The sequence below is a fragment of the Vanessa tameamea genome, chromosome 12, assembly GCF_037043105.1.
Source record: "Vanessa tameamea isolate UH-Manoa-2023 chromosome 12, ilVanTame1 primary haplotype, whole genome shotgun sequence".
In the NCBI taxonomy this organism is placed as follows: Eukaryota; Metazoa; Arthropoda; class Insecta; order Lepidoptera; family Nymphalidae; genus Vanessa; species Vanessa tameamea.
In genome coordinates this window covers 2,707,376-2,727,283 of record NC_087320.1, presented here as the reverse complement: position 1 = coordinate 2,727,283, position 19,908 = coordinate 2,707,376, and the positions used below count along the sequence as shown (strand labels likewise).

The 19,908-nt window shown below is 29.9% G+C and overlaps 2 protein-coding genes across 3 annotated transcripts in view; one reads left to right on the top strand and one right to left on the bottom strand.

Moving 5' to 3' along the window:
* Doa (Darkener of apricot) overlaps window positions 1-7,883 on the bottom strand; it is a 55,174-nt gene extending 47,291 nt beyond the window's left edge. Inside the window, exons 1-3 of one of the 2 annotated variants that reach the window (XM_026629591.2) lie at window positions 7,725-7,879; window positions 7,130-7,169; window positions 5,074-5,207 (exon numbers count right to left, since the gene is read on the bottom strand). In XM_026629591.2, the coding sequence (XP_026485376.1) occupies window positions 5,074-5,207; window positions 7,130-7,132 (137 nt within the window). In that variant the 5' untranslated portion in view covers window positions 7,133-7,169; window positions 7,725-7,879. Of the gene's footprint in view, window positions 1-5,073; window positions 5,208-7,129; window positions 7,170-7,724 lie in introns of both variants that reach the window. The other variant, XM_064216342.1, reaches the window with a different exon arrangement.
* Window positions 7,884-10,728: 2,845 nt separating this feature from the next.
* Window positions 10,729-19,908, top strand: part of LOC113393129 (progestin and adipoQ receptor family member 4) — a 64,467-nt gene continuing 55,287 nt past the window's right edge. Inside the window, exon 1 of the mRNA XM_026629847.2 lies at window positions 10,729-11,374. Within this exon, the coding sequence (XP_026485632.1) occupies window positions 11,002-11,374 (373 nt within the window). The 5' untranslated portion in view covers window positions 10,729-11,001. The remainder of the gene's footprint in view (window positions 11,375-19,908) is intronic.

The following is a 19,908-nucleotide window of genomic DNA, read 5'->3' as shown; positions in this document are numbered from 1 at the left end:
AACCGTAATACTCAAGCTCACTTTCGCATTTATAAAAAATACCAATTTTTAGGATAACATTAAAAGAAAGACTTTTTTAAAACGTATTGCAGCACAAAACGGCAATGTTTTGTCTTAATAGCATTACAAGACATTCATTTGGATATAGAGATAGTTGACAAGAAATAATATCAACGATTTCCATTAAATCAAGTACCAACTCGAGTCGAAACAAGCTAGGTTTACATATAGCGTACAACAATGTATACTCTAATAAAGGTTTTAAAGGCTCTTTAGGTATTAACAGTTCACCAGAAGGTTTCGACATTTTGTTAATTCAATCTGTAATCGGTGTAATAAACCCCTTATCATTAAACAACATATATTATATACTGAAAATTGTCAAAAAAAATCCATTATTTTTTTTTGAATAGTTCATTCACAATAAATTCTAGTGGTTAGAAGTTTAGGACACTTAATCTTAATCGTCAAATTTTTCATTTGCGAAGTTCGTTTTTATAATTAATCTACTGATAAGATTAGGTGAAGGAAAATATCGCGAGGATACCTGCATCTGCGAGCCAATCTGAAGCCGCGTGGTTGATTAAGTTCCAAACCTCCTCCAAAGAAAAGGAGGGCCTTGCCCAGCAATGGAATATTTACAAGCTCTTCATTATTTAGAAATCTATTTCACTAAAATCATCCATATAATTGAATCGGTTATAAGGATTTACGCGTTAAATTGTAAGTTGTGCGAGTAAATTAAACATTAATTTTTGATTGATTCGTTAAGTCTATTAGCCTGTCTGTGAAGGCTTCATATTCACATACAAAAGCAATTGGTCAAAGGTCAATCTGTTGCATCCGAATATTTGTGTATAATTACAAATAATTTGCAAACATTTATATCGTATAATGTTGTTTAAATTGTATGAGATAAATGAGAGTAATTAAAAAAAAAAACATAACTACAATAAATTATGTTTAATTGCTCGTTAATTTCGAACTATTCGTTTTTTTTAAATATAACCAATATTGCACGTGGTCAAAATTCGACGATACATTTTTAGACGTTTTATGTGTGAGTTAGTGTGCTCAGTGCTCAGCGCTTTTTGAATTATAAAAGCTTCATTATTTCCCTTATTCAGTCATTCGTTTAAGTGTACTTAGACATACATCAAGTTAGAATGAGACCTTAAAAGAATAACAGGTGTGTTTAAGTGGCAAAACGCTACAGCGGCACTGCTGCGTTCATAGATCCTTCAGCATTTCGCTGACTTGCGCGAAACAGGAATGGCAAATCCTACATCCATTTTCGAGACTAAGATTGAAAAGCGGATTTATGTACAATGAATTCCCCGAAGTACTTATAGTATATTTCTATTAGAAATATTCGTTTAATTAAAATCATGATTGCCGCAAAACTAACTAAAAAGTATCTTTTTTAGCTGTTCACTCGGGATATTTCTAATAAATACACAAAACTACATAAATCAAAACCTCATAAAGCATTTACCGTGGAATAAAGAATGTTACATATATACGTAAACTCTGGAAATATTACAATTATTTTTTTTGGGGTTTGGGAGGTCGTGTAATTGTAAATTGTAGTGCCATAAAATAGGTTCATTCGCTTACTCATTAGGAGCGGTAAAAAAACTTGCCTACTTGCTTTGTTAATAGTTTAATATATTTAATTACGATATTTAACAATAAAAAACATGTAAGTAGTAACACCAACAAAAAGTTCTTTTTTGTCGGCACCATTTAGACTCTAATCCGATTGACATGACATACCTATTCAATTCTCTCTACACAAATACATTGCTAATGGATTCCGGTTTTTCGATGAGTATACACACGTTATGTAGAAATATACATGCAAAAGTTTATGCGAGTCTGGATATTTCCAAGGATTCTATATATACACTAATTATATATAAGTATATTATGTGTTCTTATATGGTATTAAGAAAATATTTTATTGTTAATGGAAAAATTCTAATCTATATTTAATACGTAATGCAAATGCGAGAAACAGAGACGAGAGACGGCTTGTGAAGTTTAATGTTAATAAATATATCTCACTTAAACCAATCTAAATTTTTTATCAATAGTATTTCTTCGCTAATAATTAATCTAAGTTTTTTTCTTAAAATATAGCTTGCATTACCAAATAAGTCGACCAACATGTAATTAAATAAAACATCAGCAAACGTATTTCATCTGGAATACTTTGAGTGAAATCTTACACAAAACTATGCAGTCACTGAAATTACGAGCCCATTTAACTATTAACATCTTTATAGATGATACGATTTAATTTATAGCTTGTAATTTGTAAACAAGTAACTTTTTTCGAAGTCAGTACCAAAGTTGGGGCGAATACAATTTTGGGAGTAGAAAAAAAAAAGAAATCACGAATAAACAACATTAAAACAACTTAAATATTTTTAACAAAATCTCAAATCAGAAATGAGATACACTTATCTCATCTCTACCTGTTAAAAATCAAGATATTTTTTTCACGAGTGATTTAAAAATGTATTTATTATGTTAAATAATTTTTAGGAGAGCCAAGTAAACTAACGCCATCTATCTCAAGCCAGGGAAATAACTTGATCTGATAGTGAAAACTTCATAGCCCTCAATAATTGTCTGCTTACCCTTGCCGAAAACCTTGCACACACCTCGTATTTATCGTACTGGTAATTTTATATTATTGCAACAAGTGTACCTATCAAGCGGAGGGCCGGCGCCGCCGTATAGATTAACTAGCGCAATGGTTTAAGAGGCTTTAATTTGGGAGCGACATCGCAACAAAAATCAAGATTACGACAATGATAGAATTAAAAACAGCTAGCAAAAAGTTCTTAAAGAACAATCAAAGAGTATGGTAAAAATCAAGTCTACAACTTCCAACTCATATAAACGCTTAGAAAATCAATTCTGACGCGCCGACCTTCTTTTCTATTTTCTTTTTTTGTTTGTCGCCTTCAGTTCAGTCACTCTTCAGTCGCCTTAATCAAATGTTATCTTTGCCTTTCGTATCTTGACTTAAATAAAAATAACATATGAGTCAATGTTATATGTATCTTATTTAATAAAATATGTGAATATAGGATTAGAACTATAGCATTTTTGAAGAACTAAAAATGCTTTAATAATAAATAATAAATAGTCATAGATCTATTCACTCACATAGGCGAGCCGATCCACGTTTAATTATTAATTATTGGCGTGAATTAGTGTGCCTGAGGCGACTAAGCGTAAAGACAGACAAATAATACAAATTAGATTATATTTGTTAAAATTTTTAAAAACATGAGCAGAAATTTAACGTGGAGCAACTGGCCTTCGTGAGTGAATAGATCTATACTCTACAATTATTTCATGAGCTTGTCGGTAGCTTTTATAGACGACTTAGACTCAATAAACAGCAAAATTAGTCTTAGACTTAATAAAATGTTTATAAAATAGAGAAGCAGTATAAATTGACTTTTTTTTGACAATCTATATCGTTTCAAAAACCGACAAAGAAATGAATAAAATGTTCGAAAGTTATTGAAGTAGATTATTGACGTAGTTTCGGAAAAGTAGAATAGAACTGACAAACTCAACTCGTGGGTGTTGTACGTGCTAGAAAGCAAAGATTTTGCTAAGCGCAACTAACGCATCAACTATTATTGAGCACTACGAATTCAATACTAGTAGTTTGTTACAAGTTTGCCAAAGCTTTTTTTTATAAATCCTTTTTTTAACCTAGCCACAATAAACGGAATAAAGGTAAGAGAATTTTGTATGAAATGCAATGCTTCGATCGCTAAAAAATTAACAATTTTCGCAGTATTTTCCATTCGTAATTAACTGATAACGTGACATATCTGACTGATGACTGACAGTCTTTTTTATCACTTTAGTCTTTTCATTGAAGGAATTTGTTTCGTAACCAATTAATAACTTTGGTTAGGCAAGCAGTTAACTAAATTAGATGACTAATTTTTAAAAATAAATTAATGATTATTATTTTTGTTAATGGGATTTCTAATAGCTGCTCCCTAATAAGGATATTACTAATGACTAATTGAAGATTGAAAATGATGATTGATTCGTGTTTTAATTACATGTTAGTTATGTTAGCCAAATTATGAATATATATACATTATTACAAGTGATATCGTAAACTATGTATAAACTAATATGAAATTTAATCTCACACGCGAGAGAGAGATAGTTATAGGTAGTCCCATCAATGCAAGTATCTAGTGCAAATCAGAAATAATACCGATATCTCATTTTGCATTTGAGTTACGAATATTTATATGACTAGTCCGGCACTATTAATACCCCGGATTAATATACGAATCGTGTGTTACCTATTGTACGGTTTGATGCCAGAAACCTTCACACGAGTGGCAACAACATCTGCACAAAATTTAATGCAATCGAATAAATGGTGCTGGAACGTGTTATATGAAAAACGTAACTATATATTGTATATACATTTACGAATAGCTTTACAAACACATACAACTATGTACATATACTGACTAAACTCGAGATCAGTTGTATATTGTTTGACAGTTTCTATTAGATTTTAAATTGAATGTTAATAATCTCTTTATTGGTCCTTGAGGAGGTAGACTTTTTCAATAAGGGTGCCTTACCCTTGGTGAAAAAGAAAAACGATTTCTCGCTTTTTGTTTAAAAATGAGGCCAATTGAACTTAATTGCGTATGATTTGTCAAATGAGGCTGATCTCTAATTAAAACTTAAAATTACTTGGCCGATTATTTTTTTTTTTACAAATTGTTAATATTCGAAACAACCACATTTCTAGTATAAGCGCCATCTGTCGTAGAGTAGCAAAACTAAAATAATATAAGTGGATAGGCATCTTATGTTATCTGTCGATAGATGGCGTTTTGTAAAAAAATATATTTAGAAACTTAACCATTGTTCATGTTATTAGTGCCAAAAAAATAGAGTTATATGCTCAATTATCATATTTGGATTAAAACATGCATGGAAACGTTGATGCAGCTATTTAATAATACATAAGTCGAATCATAAAAGCAAGGTTATATTAAATACCTGTCACGTTCTCTGCTACGGCTGCGCTTTCTGTACGACTCCTCCCTGGTCCCGTCATCGAGGCGCCGTCTCTTTGCCTCGTAAGATCTTGACCTCGAATGTGACGCGTAATGCTTCCTTCGAGTGCGCGGCATCTGCAAATCATGTCACGAATGTCATTTCTAGTCCAATGCCACGATTGGTCCCCATATGTGCACCATGAATAATGGTCATTAATGTTAGCCAGTATGTATGCAGTTGTTAAACAATATAACAACTGCCTTACAAGTTAAATGGCAATGTTTATGATAGAAGGCAGAAAAAAAAGCATTTCCAAAAACATTTAGCTGCTTTTAAACAAGTTTATGATGATGATATTTTTTAGAAAATGTAGTCAGGATTCACCAATTGTTAACAATCCCATCAGTATTTCTACTATCAAACATTAGTTAATAAGAAATTTACTATGTTTATTTTGTATTAACTAATACAAAATAAACATAGTAAATTTCAATACATGTCTCTAATTTATTATGTTTGCGGAGCAATTGATTAGTAATAAACAAAAAAATCTATATAAGTCCAAAGCTTTAATTAACTAGGATATAATTTGAAATTAGGTTTTTTTTAATATTATAAGAAAACAAAGTTAATGTAAACCATATTATTTATTTTTTAAATTCAAATATGAATCAATATTTATGTTATAAAAATGAATTAACTGATGATTAAAACATCATAATGGAATGAAAAATATATTTATGATGTATTATTTATATATATGTATACAAGTTTATTCAATCATATTAATGAAATGTTTCAGCTAAACCACCTTTGTTTTCAATTACATCTGCATTACAAAATAGCACTTTCACACAATGCTAATTTTGGTGTTTGGTAAAATAAATAATTAATGTTTCTTACTTTCAAATTCTAATTGTAGATAATTAACAACAATAAAAAAGAAAATTACTGTTTTTAATCACACATCTTGAAGTAAGATTTAATTTAAACTCAGATTTACTTTGTATCATAACATTTAATATGAATTAAATTATCAATTTAAAATAATTTCACATAAGTACATATATTTTGTATGTATCCCATGTCATATTATTTTATCTATTAAACATATTGATTTACTTGTATGTAGTAAGTAAAATTGTAATATATTTTTTCCTTGTGACTAACATGGACTAAAATGAGACACAGCTTCGGTAATAGTAAACTTGTTAATTTTAATTATGTTGTTTCATGAAAATTTTGTTATTTTACAATTTAATTATCTATTAAAAAAGTAATACAAGAATAAGAATGATTTCAGATCACAAGTATCACATTTTCTATTATTATTATTTTATTGGAAATGCTTGACAATTTAAAGCACCTGAGTCTAGTTTCCTTTTTAACCGACTTCAAAAAAAGGAAGTTATTCAGTGTTATTCGATTATTAAATATTTATTTAAATTAATGTGCAGAAAATTCAACTAACTGTAGCAAGATAAAAAAAATAGAAAGTAAATAATATTGTAACATGCAATCGGATATACTAGTCATTATTGTATGATGCTCTGCTACACACAAGTTTACTGACGAGAATCATGATTAAATTTGAATTGTTTAAAATCTGAGGATTACAAGTAACTGGTTTGTTAAAATTGCCGAAAAAAATTATAGTAACCCATAGTACTTCTTATGTTTAGAAAAAATGTCTTAGTGCATAAACTCACTTCCAGAACACTTGTATTTGTACCAGCCGGCAGCCATACATATTAAATATTTTTGGTATTGACTATCCAAAGACATTATTTTTTGACATTAATGTGGAATGACCTAGATATTTTCAATAAAATTTGTTTGTTGTACTATATTTCACTTGTAGTTAAGGAAAAACTGTCATATGCATTGCAATTTTATTTGTAGTAAATTGGCATTATGTGAAAGTATTTTATTATATGAAGCCATTCCAGTAAAAGAATCATGCATATTATGTACAGTTGCTAAATATTGTCTATTACATCAATGTTCAGATTTAGTTTAAAACAAAAAGGAAAGTACTGCAGGTACTTCCACTTACCATAGAAAGGATACCAAAACTCGTATCCAAGCAGTAAAAGCTGAAAAACATTAAACTTTTTAGACCACAAGTAATTGGTCAAAACATTGGTGTTATATACTAATAAACCCACATGCATGGAATAATTCAGTAATTGTAGTTGTCATTACTGGCTGTTTTTAAACCACAAATTCCAACATTAATAATTATTTTTAAATATTTATTTTATCGACTGACTGACTTTCTAAATATGAAGTATAGTTCTGTTTCTTTTACTTATAAATTATTAATATACTAATATTGTTAAGATCATTTTAATAAATAAGTACTGTCGGGTGATAAGTTTGTATGCTTCTCACCAGCTGTAATATTGTAACACGTAGAACGTAATATAAGGATTATTAACATATCAAAAATCTGAATTTGTTTAAAAAAGCCATTTCCTTCCGTGTCCAAAATTAAGTTCCTAGAATAACTTAATATCAAAACATCCCATGCTGCGTAAACTAGATGTCACTATAAGTTATTTACATGCTGACGCCATGTTCTTTCTACAGGTCGAGGAAGCCCTACATACGCTAAAGAGAAAAAGATCTAGGAATTTAATCAGACTTACCCTCAATTCACGTAAATATTTCAATTTACACCAAAGTAGTTGAGTAAAATTAGTAAGACAATTCCAAGTTCGCGATGCAGAACCCTGAAGAATGCTTCTCCGTAATAGAGGCCCGAACATCGATCCAATTGCAAGACAGCCAATACTTATTTGTTGGCAACACTGCTTTAGCGTAAACTTAGCTAAAACAGCTTCCTGCCGAGAAATAAATTTATCACCTTATAATTACAAAATTCAGTAAAATAAAATAAAATTTCAAAAATATATTGTAATTAAACATAATAGTTCACGTTATATAAATTTTTAAATCATAATAATAAATTTGTTATAGTTACGTCAAAAACTATTTAAAAAGAGGATATGGTATTACCATTCGAAGAAACAAATACAGTTCTGCCAACGTTCAAAACATTTCGTTCAAAAATGTAGAAATATGTTATTAAAACAACTAGAACTGAAAGTATTCTACAAATCATTATTATTTAATAATATTAAAAAGATTTCTTGATTTTAAAAAATCTTTTAATTTTACTGAAGTTTCGAATATAAAGCTGTAGAATATTTTTGGAACGCTTCGATACGATATTTTTATTAGTGGTTTGTTATCTATTTGTAAGAAAAAAAGCGGTAAACTAAAATTACACAAGCAAGCTGCACTAGCTCTAGATTATTTAGCAAAAATCGTATAAATCCGATTATTTAATAAGTTGATGGCAATATATGATGAATGATTTCCCACCAAAACTGTATATTTATAATGTATGTGGTGTATTGTGGTGTATTATGTATAGGTGTATTATCTATTTTAAATGTGGGTTTTATCAAATTTTTCACCGAATTATTTAAATAAGAGAAAGAGTTTATAGAAAGAACATAGTTTTGCAACGAAACTAGCTATTCATTTACTATACGTATATAATACATCTCCGCCAGGGAACCCATTCAGAGCTTAGATAATTTTTTGAAATAAAATTGTATATGATAATAACGTATTTACCCAGATTAGTGAAATAAAAAATATAAATGATTGTCAAGTATGTTTTTACAATAAGTATATTTTAACTACACTTTATTTTATCTAATCAAATAATGTAATATTATCGTCGATAGCTGTGAAGAATAAAAAATACCTTGATTTGTACCTATTCTATCATTGCGATCAATAATAATAATCGCTTAGTCTAAATCATAATTTTTAATAAAACATTATACCATTTGTTATTGTATAAATATAGTATTGTATAAATATAGTATAAATATAGTATTTGTTAGTGTATAAATATTTCAGAGCAAATCTATAATTATTTCTAAATAAGTCTTAAAAATATACATATAGGTATTATTTCAAAATAAAGTAAAGCTGTATAGTGTGATTCTATGTGTACGTATATGAGTTTAAAGGTGAATTTAATCTCAATTAAGAATCATAATAGATTTATCTTAGACTTAAAGAACTGATACTGATTAGCATATGATCAGCACCATTGAAGACATAAACTGGGTATACTAAAAATTAAAAATGTATGCTCGTGGGTTGGATATCGGAATCTAATTTATATCAAAATATTTTTTTTATTTAAACACAGCGCGCTGAGTTTTTTTTAGGTATGTGGAAAATAATTGTAGACCCAATTTCCTTTCACATTGATAATTAGTTTATTAATATTATTATTATTGTAACAAAAAAAACGTATTAATTTACTTACCAAAAAACAAATTTTATTTATATCAAAGTATGAATAAAACAGACAAAGAAATCTTAGTTTTCTCATTTAGTAGCTGTGTATTGTAGCCTCACCACATTTTCACTGAACAATAATCTTATTAGTTTTACTAGATGCTAATGTACGCGATAAGATATTACATGCAATTTAAACTAAGATATATTTTTTCATCTAATCTAACTTTTACAGATAACGTATAAAAATTAAATGGTTATTCTTATATTATCTATTTGAGAATATCAGAATTGAATAACTATATTTAGAAATTTTATCTCTAATTTATATCAATCTTACGTATCAATTTCCATTTATTTAGTTAAATTGGTTAATAATTTTCTTATGAAAATTTCACATGAAAGTCTCATAAAACAAAATCAAATGTGATTCCCGAAGCACCGATCTCAACGCGAGCGAAGCGATAAATTAAATAAACAGAACAAAGTAGTATATTACTATGAGAAAAAAAACAACACTATTTCAATATAATAATAAATATAACACACCAAAATAAAAATTTGCGATTTCTTAATAACCAACGACTAATATATATATTAGGTAATTTTTATGAAAGTTACATAATTAGTTATATAATTATATTTTAAAAGTTAGTTATAACAAGTTGCAATTTTCTTGCGGACGTAGTCAGAGATATAACTAGTATCATAAATTCATACGTTATGATAATAGGACTAACCGTAATAATATTGCTATCTCTAAGTTTTGTCAACAAGCGGTTTTGTTTGGTTGGAATAATTTTCTAAAAGCGAATGTCCGACACGTAGCGAAACATAACTACAGTTACTTGAATACAGCGCTCACATAATAATATTGTAGGTTTTTTTTTCGTTAATGAATAGTATAAAGAACTATTGATTACATATTTTAAACAATACCTTATATCTTTTTTTTTTGTAAATAACTCTTTATGACCTAATAAAAACACATAGATATGTTTAATATATTATTTTTAAAAACATAATTTATTTAATTATGAATCAAGTAAAGCACATTGATGAGTTATAAGAAACATAATACAAATAAGTATATGTATTATTAGTGCTGTAGGTACGTTTACTAAAAAGTTTATTAATACCTAAATCACAATTGCTATTTTATCAAGCAAGGCTCTTAAGTAAGTGTTCCATATCTTCCAGGCAAAAATCTTTTAAATGATAGTACCAAAAGACGAGCAGGCCTGGCGGGAATCAGCTGATCGGTATTGCGCAGTGCGCAAATATAGGGTGAGGGGAGCGAGGGGTGGAAGAGCTATGGGGTGTGCGGCGGCGCCCGGCCAGTCGCGCGCCTCCGCGGCCCACCCCGACCACACCGCGTACCTCGCCGACTGCTCGCCACGCGGCTTATTCTACCGACCACATTGACTTAAAAGAAAGCCCACTTTCCGAACGACCAGGACCATCAGCACGATCTCGCTCAATGATTTACCTGTGATATTCGTACAAGCAAACGACACCGCAAGTCATGCGGGCACGGAAAATACCGCGAGCCGCCTCGCAGTCTCCCGCTCTTCCGTGCCGAGCACATACTTTTACATTATGAGAGACATTCAGAGCGTACCTGACACATGTACAAAAATTTTCGATATGTCAATTCAAGAGGTGAACGGTAAGGGACCTAAAAAAAGGAAAAAGTCATTGGAACAAATCTGTGATAACGAGGGGCAACGTGCGGAGTTGAACGAGAATGCGAGAGAGGAAAATGAGGAAGGAAGTGAGAAGAATGCTGGTCCGAGATCTAGTCGTGCGGAGGTCGGAGAAGGCGTGGAGCTGCTGCATTGGCGCGATATGCCGAAGCACCTGCAGTTCAACCCTTACGTGCTGACTGGCTACCGTCCACTGCAGAGCTGGGGCGGTTGCGTACGCAGTCTCTTTTATTTCCACAATGAGACGATTAATATTCTTACACATGGTAAGTAAAAACCTATTAGATTAACTCATAGTAAATTTACGCGCCAACTCGCAGAGCAATAAAATTGGGTTCATTACATTTACGGTAGTTTTAATAAAGTATCAATAAAATAACAATAAAACGTGACACGTGATAATAAAATATAAAAATGACGTAATTGCAATGCAAGTAGATTTTATTATATAAGATAAATCCATTTTATTGCAATCAACCAAAACTTTGACTCTGAAACATATTCTTACCTTACAATTACAATTGTCAATTAGAAAAAAAAACTACTTTTTAGGAAATTGGAAAACGATTTTATTTTGTTACTCATGGAAATTATTGTGCAATACATTAAAAACATAGTAAGTTCATTACAATGCCGAGAACGACTATTAGCACATAATAGTGTAGGACGCCGGAATTAAGGGGTAGAGTTAAACGTTTAATTTTTTTAATATGGTTTCTTCTAATGTATAGGTACATGATTATAAATTATACGCAAAATTGTAAAAATAAACTAAAATGAGGGTTGAAGTAATTCCGTTCTTTGTTCAAGGATATTTGTAACTAAAATCCTACCACGGCGAAGGGTCAAATGAGGGTGATCCCCTCATTTTATTTAGTACCCAAAAGTTATTGGCACCATTATTCTCTCATTACGTTACAATTTTGAAGCAAAGTCACATACGCATTTTTTGTCCACAGCTTGCTTAATTAATATATTTAAAAAGTAGGTATATTATTTTGTTATAAATAAAAATAGTTTTTTTTTTTTAATATAGTAAATTAATAGTTACAGCCGACATTAAAAACGAAAGTTTCCGTGATACAATACCATCATATTTCCAGAAATAGTGATTTCAGTGTTTTACATTTTTAAAATTGCAACGATCTTGTAACTGCACGCTACAATTAAATTTATTGAAAGTAAGTAGCGATAGCGACAACGACGACGCATCGCAGTACAAACGGTTACAATGTTGTAAATATTCAGTACAGAAAATTCTGTATTATAGACATATATTTACATAATATATTCCTTCGATAAGCTATTTAAAACCGGTTAGCAACTATTGTAAATATGTATAGTTGTATATATATACCATAAATCTTCACAGACGTGTTGGTCAATGTCCATGCCTTTAATTTAGAACTCTGCAGGGGATTATTGGGCTTCTGGGGATTCTGTATAGCTAGGCTGATCTGTGTGGTATTCAGTGAGCCTGTATTTGCGATGGGTTCACTTTATGGATCTCCAATTTATAGTCGTAGTCCAGACTACGTGCGCCCTCTTCACCAGTATGCGGCCATATTTTCACTGTTGTTGTTAGCGTGTCGTAATTTAACAACCATTTTTTTATATTAAAAAAATTTTTTTTAGTAATGCTTTGGTGTTATAATTATTATACTCTAATCAGAAAAAATCAACCTGAATTAATTGGTTGATCTGCAGTCCTCAGGATTAACCGTAAACTCTTTCTTACAACAGTCCATTTGCGCTCAGAAAGTTAAGATGGTGTTCGTTTCGTTAAATTGTATTGTGTAACTCAACAATAAAACCTTGCTGGCTTGCTTGCAGTCTTGGAAATAAATTTGCTTCTAAAATACCTACACTTTATTTTCATACTAACTTGTTCAATTACGATTATTAAAAACCCAACTTCCCCGTTAGTAACGTGGCTTTATTAACAGTCTGCAGATACAGAGATCCTAAGTTCAAACTGTGTTGGACCAATATAAGTATTGTAAGATTGTTTTCCGTGCTAAATATTATGTTGTACGTGTTTCGGAAAGCACGTAAAGAATTTAGTCCTTGGACTTTCGTCACGGTTTGTTGTGCCATCGGACCATAAGAGTGTGCAGAAAAATTGTAACTAGCAACCCACAGCTCCACGGCACGAATAGAACATATAATAATTTATTTTCACACAAGAATAATAGAGGAAATGACAAAGTTAAAACAATATTTGTTACTGTTTAACTAGTTACGTTTGCTACAAAAACTATTTTAAAATTTAAAATAAAACTATTTTAAAATTAATTTAAATAATTATAATTCATTTTACAACTAAACTTATTGTACACGCTATTCGATGTACGCTTCTATAATATAATTATGGTGAGAAAGTTATAATAAAGAAAGTTATTTCTAAATTGCAATTTAGCATTCCCGGTAAATGCACATTATTGTTCGGTTCGAGGGAAATCTACGTCAGCCATCTTCTTGGAGAATGTTTGCGTAACTAACTCTTCGTTTTGCTGTGTTGTAGTAATATTAATTTAAGAAAAAAACACTACAATAGAATATACTCATATAATAAAAAAAAAACAATGACACAATGATTAATAACCTAATAACCTATGTACTGTAGGAAAATGGATTTGACAGGCATTTATGTTTGGCAGCCAGCCGGTCGCCAAAGTTCTCACTTATATTGTTCGAATAGTTAAAGCTTAAGCATTTATAATAACGTATTCAGATATACAATTATAAACAAAACTAAAACATACAAATGTTCATGTAACTACGCTACCAATCCAGAAGAAACAGCATCGTTTATGCCGAGATTATATTGCGCGGCGAGTCTCTGGTAATCCATTATTTATGACATTTCGCTGTATTGATATTAATTCTGTTTATATATTTTCTATTTACTTAGTAAAACTGTTTATGACCTATATTATATATGAAGTTATATTCTATGGCTTTCCGTATAGAAGATAAACAAAAATAAATAAATAAAAATCGTCATATTACTCGGTAATCATTAATTATAAAACCGGAAAACATTTCGTTATGGTTTATATAACTCGTTATTGTATATTTTTCAAAAACATTAAACTCATTTAAAAGAAAATTCGTTGAATTTAAATTGTAAATGTCGACTAAATTTTAACAATTACCCGTGTTATTTACATCGAATACATAACAAAATTGTTTGTAATAAAGAAAGGGACGGATAAGATGAAGTCCGAAGAAACTATATTATGTGCAATATTATCTATCAATCAATCAAAACTCACACCAAGCCCCCAAAGTTAGAAACTTGAAATTAGGAAGTAGGTAATACGGGCTTAATAACGTAGGGAATACAGTTAATGGATCTGACTGAATTTAACGATTAATAGAGCGACATAAGTGAAGAAATCATTGCTACATATAGTTAAATTTGCATACCATACAAGTCGTTAATTATCGAATCAATCGAATAATTATTATTCATCAGTTTAACTATTCTTATTACATCATGTATATACATATGTGCATGTGTAGTAAAGAATAAAAATAAAAAGATAAACTACAAATTATTTACATTACAATTGAAGAACAGATATTAATCATGACGGTCTGGAGAGGGTGGCAAGTATTCTCGCCACATTTAAACTTGGAATCGAAATTTTGACTTTCTGGACTAAAAGTTGCCAAAATATCTAGGTTTTATGTAATTAAGATATTTTATTGCACTATATGTATTACTCGAAGAGTCCTCTAACTGAAAACGGGATAAAGATTATTTGGAAATAGAAACATATATTTATGGTAATTGTTCAGCATTTTTCACCACGGCTCTCAACCTTACACTGTTTCTCTGCGTAGCGTTCTTAAATAAGATTCGTGCACGTTCCCAGAGAACCAGAGTTGGTTCATTGGTTTTTTGCCATTATCATAACTAAATTAAAACTAAACTAAAAATAATCTATCTAAATCCAGAAGGCACAAAAAGGGCAGAAATCTGGATAGTGATAAGAGCCCTTTTTATTGTTTAAGGGGACAACTTGGACAAGAGATATTGTGATATATAATAGTGGCCGTTCACAAAAACATCTATGCTCAAAGCACAGCGGCGTTATAATCTGATAGTATTTATTGTCTAAAAGAATTAGCAGATTTTTATTTATGGTGAGACAAATATCTTCACATTCATGTAATAGTATTTCAATTAAAAATATCGTAATTGAATTAAAAACATTTTTTAAGCTCCAATTAGAAGTGTTTGCCACACTTCGATAGTTACGTGGGTATTTTTTTATTTTATTTTAATCTAGAAACATACATAATAATTTATATATTTTAATATGGAATGTTTATAAAACAGCCTTTTATATTTTCTTATAAAATTACTATTATTATAATATTAATAATAAGTAACAAATATACTCATAATAACTCAGTTTATACCGCTGTTTTTAGTTTCTATTATTATTAAAGTAATTTGTTAATACTATAATATTTTTTATTATTATACCAAAAAAAATAATTTAATATTACATATTAATTATGTACCTAATATTAAATTAAATTTTTTGGTAAATGAAAGCGAGTTTAAATTTAAAAAGAAATATAACAACATGGTGATTCTATGAGAAAGGGACATATAATCATTGTCAATTTCAGTAATGAGCCGATTACTCATGAATTATTCGCTGCTACGGTGCTTCGGTCAGCGTGAGTGCACTGGACTAGCGTAATTGTATGAACAAATGAAATTATAAGCCACAAGTTTGTCATTTAAATAATATAAGTACGATTGGTAAATTGTATTCTTTTGTTTATGAAATACATAATGGTCCGGAAACTTCAGAGAGATTATTTGCTAGTCCGCCTACCACCGCCCATAGACATGAACCAACCTTGAGAACTAAGATGTTATGTCCCTTGTACCCTGTACACTGACTCAGTTATACTTTCAACCGGAAAACAACAATACTAAGTATTGCTGTTTGGCGGTAGAATATGTACCTACCCAGACGGGCTTGCACAAAGTTCTATTCTATTAACAGATATTTTTTCATACTTTTAGTATATTTATATCCACTAAGCAAGTCTTTTTTCCATAAAAAGCAAAATATACTAGCAATATAATGTTTTAAGTGTTCGTAATTTATCGCTAATGCTTAGTATGTCGAACAATATTACATACAATTACCACGATCCTCCTCGTGTCGTTACAGTGATGTTGTCTCTATTTTAAATACATTATGAAGATAGGCACGTACGCCGTAATCGTATTGTTTATTTTTAATGACGTTTAGGTGTACCCGCATGAATTTATATTTTACTTTATCTAGTATACTGTTTTTTTTTTCCGATTTGAATCAACTTTAAAATAAATGAATGTAACTTCTACCAAAATAACATTGTAAAAATGCATTTTTTTTTATAAATGTTACATTGATTAGCAACTGTAAGTACTTATATCTACTTTGTTAAAAAAAATCCCAAAGGGAGTCCTGAGCTCCAAGATTATAAATAACCTCGACAGCACTTTTTAGTTGAATAAAAATAGTTCAAATCATTAATGTTACTGAAGTAATATGCCGTCAGAGTCTAAAATTATCATGATTATACTGATTAATTTACCTTGGTCATGTTTTACTGTTTCTCCGCAGTATACTACTTTCTACGATAGTATAATAATTAATAATTGAATCAGTCCTTTTAATTTCATCAAAATGTAACATGGGCGAAACTAAATATTTATCAATCTATCTATTATCTATGTTTTATTCAATTGGCAACATTTGCTTTTAAAGTTTCCTGTACACACTACTAATAACATTCTATGTTATTAACCGTAGTTATGGACCGATAAATATTGTTTTAATATTGACACATAACAAGTGTTTATTCGTTTATATAAATCAGAAGAAAAAAAAACAGATTTTAATTGATACTTTTTTTTAAATAAATTTTTGAAGTTGCATTTTTGACTTATTTTGAAAAAATCTAAAAAACGTAATAACTTAAAAATGGTTCACTTTAGCATCATGCATATGGTTAAAATTATTGCAAATAATTTTCCAACTAGACCATAGTCTAGTCATAGAAAAAATTTTACATATAAAATTACCTAAAATCATTGGTATAATAATAAGTGAAAAATTAGTTAAATATTAATCGAAATTTATAAACTTTTAACAACGTTAATACGTTTTTAATTTTTCCTAGGTATAAATATTTTTTATTTATTAAAAATTACATGGTTACATGGTTTTTTGTTTTGCATATTATCCCAAAAAAAGACGAAGAATGAAAGTCTCTTTTCACTCATTCAGTCTTACTTTTTGTACGCTACGAAAGAATGCTTTCTTTAGATAAAATAAATAGTGAGCGGCCATTTTCAATTACTTTTAAAATACAAGCTAGTCAGCTTCGCAATAAGACATGACAAAGGGTTGCAACAAGGGTTCGGCATACAATACAGCACATTGTACATATATGTTTCGCTCGATAAATGTACGGTACAAGTGAAGGTTTTTAGTTTGTTAGTGTTCCTCAATTTAAAATAAAATTATTAAAAACAAGAATGAGGAATTTGTTTGGGGAAAAAGAAGTTACTTGCTAGATTTACGTGCACGTAATCGAGATTAGCTTGTGAATAAATCAAATAAGCAAGACATACCTTTGATTATTTATTTGTCAAAGTTGAGAATTCATCGAAAAGAATAGTGGCCAACAGTTGGTAACTAAGCACACGCACACTAGTAAAGTAGTATGACGTTTGGCGAGTCTCAAGCGTAGCTGTCACGTACACCAAGACAATAAAGTTGCTTCGTTCGCTTTAGTTCTTTTGTAGTGCGACACTATATACAAATAATCCAAGTCATACATAGGTACCGATCAATCTTCTTTGCCTCGTCCATTTATTTTGGCAATCAGAATTGAATTTTAGTCTTTATTCGAATGCGTGTACTTTATTAGGTATCGTCGAGTCGACAGAATTTACAAGTTGTTCGCAGTGACAATATTTGTGTACCTATCTGTTTATTAATACTTTTCAGAAAGTATGAACATTTTAATAACTTAAGTGGTACCTATATATTTATATTTGCTAATTATTTTAGTTTTTATTATTTATATATGTCTATTATATACATATAAATTAGAGAAATTCCATTTACATAGAAATAAACATAAATTAAAAGTCAATGAATCAGACAATTCAATTTGACAATTTAATGAATTTTAACAATACAAAAATCTTTGATTACGTATTCCATACATATCTTTAATTATGTATGCAGCTTAAAATTTCATCATGAGAAAAACTGCACGCAAACTGACAGTGCTGATGTGCAAGTGTAAATGCATTACTTTTTTAATCAGATCTGTTACACGTCAATTTCGCCTATTTTATTATAGTTTTTCAAATCGAGAATGAATAATTTTGTTTTTTCATCAAATTTTATATCCTTGTTAAATTTACGTGTATGTAATCAAAGTCGGCTTGTTACTAAATCAAATAAGCTAGAGATGCACAGATCAATCTCCTTTGTCTCGTGACTCGGCTATCATGGACACTAATAATTGAATTGTATTAGCTGGACATAATTATGGATGAGGCCATATATTTGGTTATCACCGAAATACTTATGCAAAACGACTATATGTAAGTATTTCTAAATCATATTATAGTAAATGTGTTCTTTATAACCTTACTTATTTCTAATAATTAAATTAAAGGTCTAATAAAATCATATAATGATAGATTCTTTAATAAAACAAATTTTATTTAGGTAGCCTAGTAAAAAGTAAACAAAAAACTGAGACTTCGAAATTATAACTGCCTGTGAGTGGAATGTTACAGTTTCTACGTATGTGGTAGAGTGAGTAAATTATAATTACATTGGATTGCAGTTATATGATTACGTTGTTTGGACAGTATTAAAAGAAAAGTTTTTAGTTAACAACCCAACAGGTGACCGAAATCTTCAGCGAGCGATACTTGGCGACCTGCCAAGCGTTGTATAACGATTTCAGGTTAAGGTTGTATTCATAGCACGTACAATGTAGGAATAGCATAAAAAATCTCGGTATTATATAAGTATAAAAATAGGTATCGGAAATTTCGTTTCATTTTGTGTTATATAATTATAACATTTTTTATTTATGAAAGTGTTATATGATTGTTACAATTTTTTATATTGTTATTTTATATAAAGCTTTGAACCAGCGTGCTGGGCCAACGTGTTGGGTGAACGAATACAGGGGCAGTCATTGGCGGCAATCACGGGGTGGACCGTAAAGACAAATTGAATGGTGTTGGTTTCTGTGCACACTTTAAAGGATCATAGCGCTCTCCGCCAAGAGTTATCACACATTGTCCTACCATTCGGTTCGTAGTCCTAGTCACGCATTAACTGAGACAGTTATATGAGTACGCATGAGTATAATTACGGTTTTTAAGTTGGAATGATGACAGATGGCAGTGTGGAATAGATATGACATTACATAAATTATACCTAATTTTTTACTGAAATAATCCCATAATATAGAACAGTAGAAATGACCAATGTGAGAAAAGCGTAACCTACCTTTACTAATTATAATACCCGAACTTTTTTAATATATACCAGTATCTTTGAAATTTGAAAGACTTTTGTTTCTTTTAAACATTATCAAGATGATTAAAATTATTATTTATTTATGAACAAAATTCAGTATGACTAGCCTAATCGTCTTAATTTCACTCATGATCCATGGAAGCTTGAATTGTATGCAAGCTTGCATTTTGGAGTCATGTCCCAGCAAGTGAAATTACTTT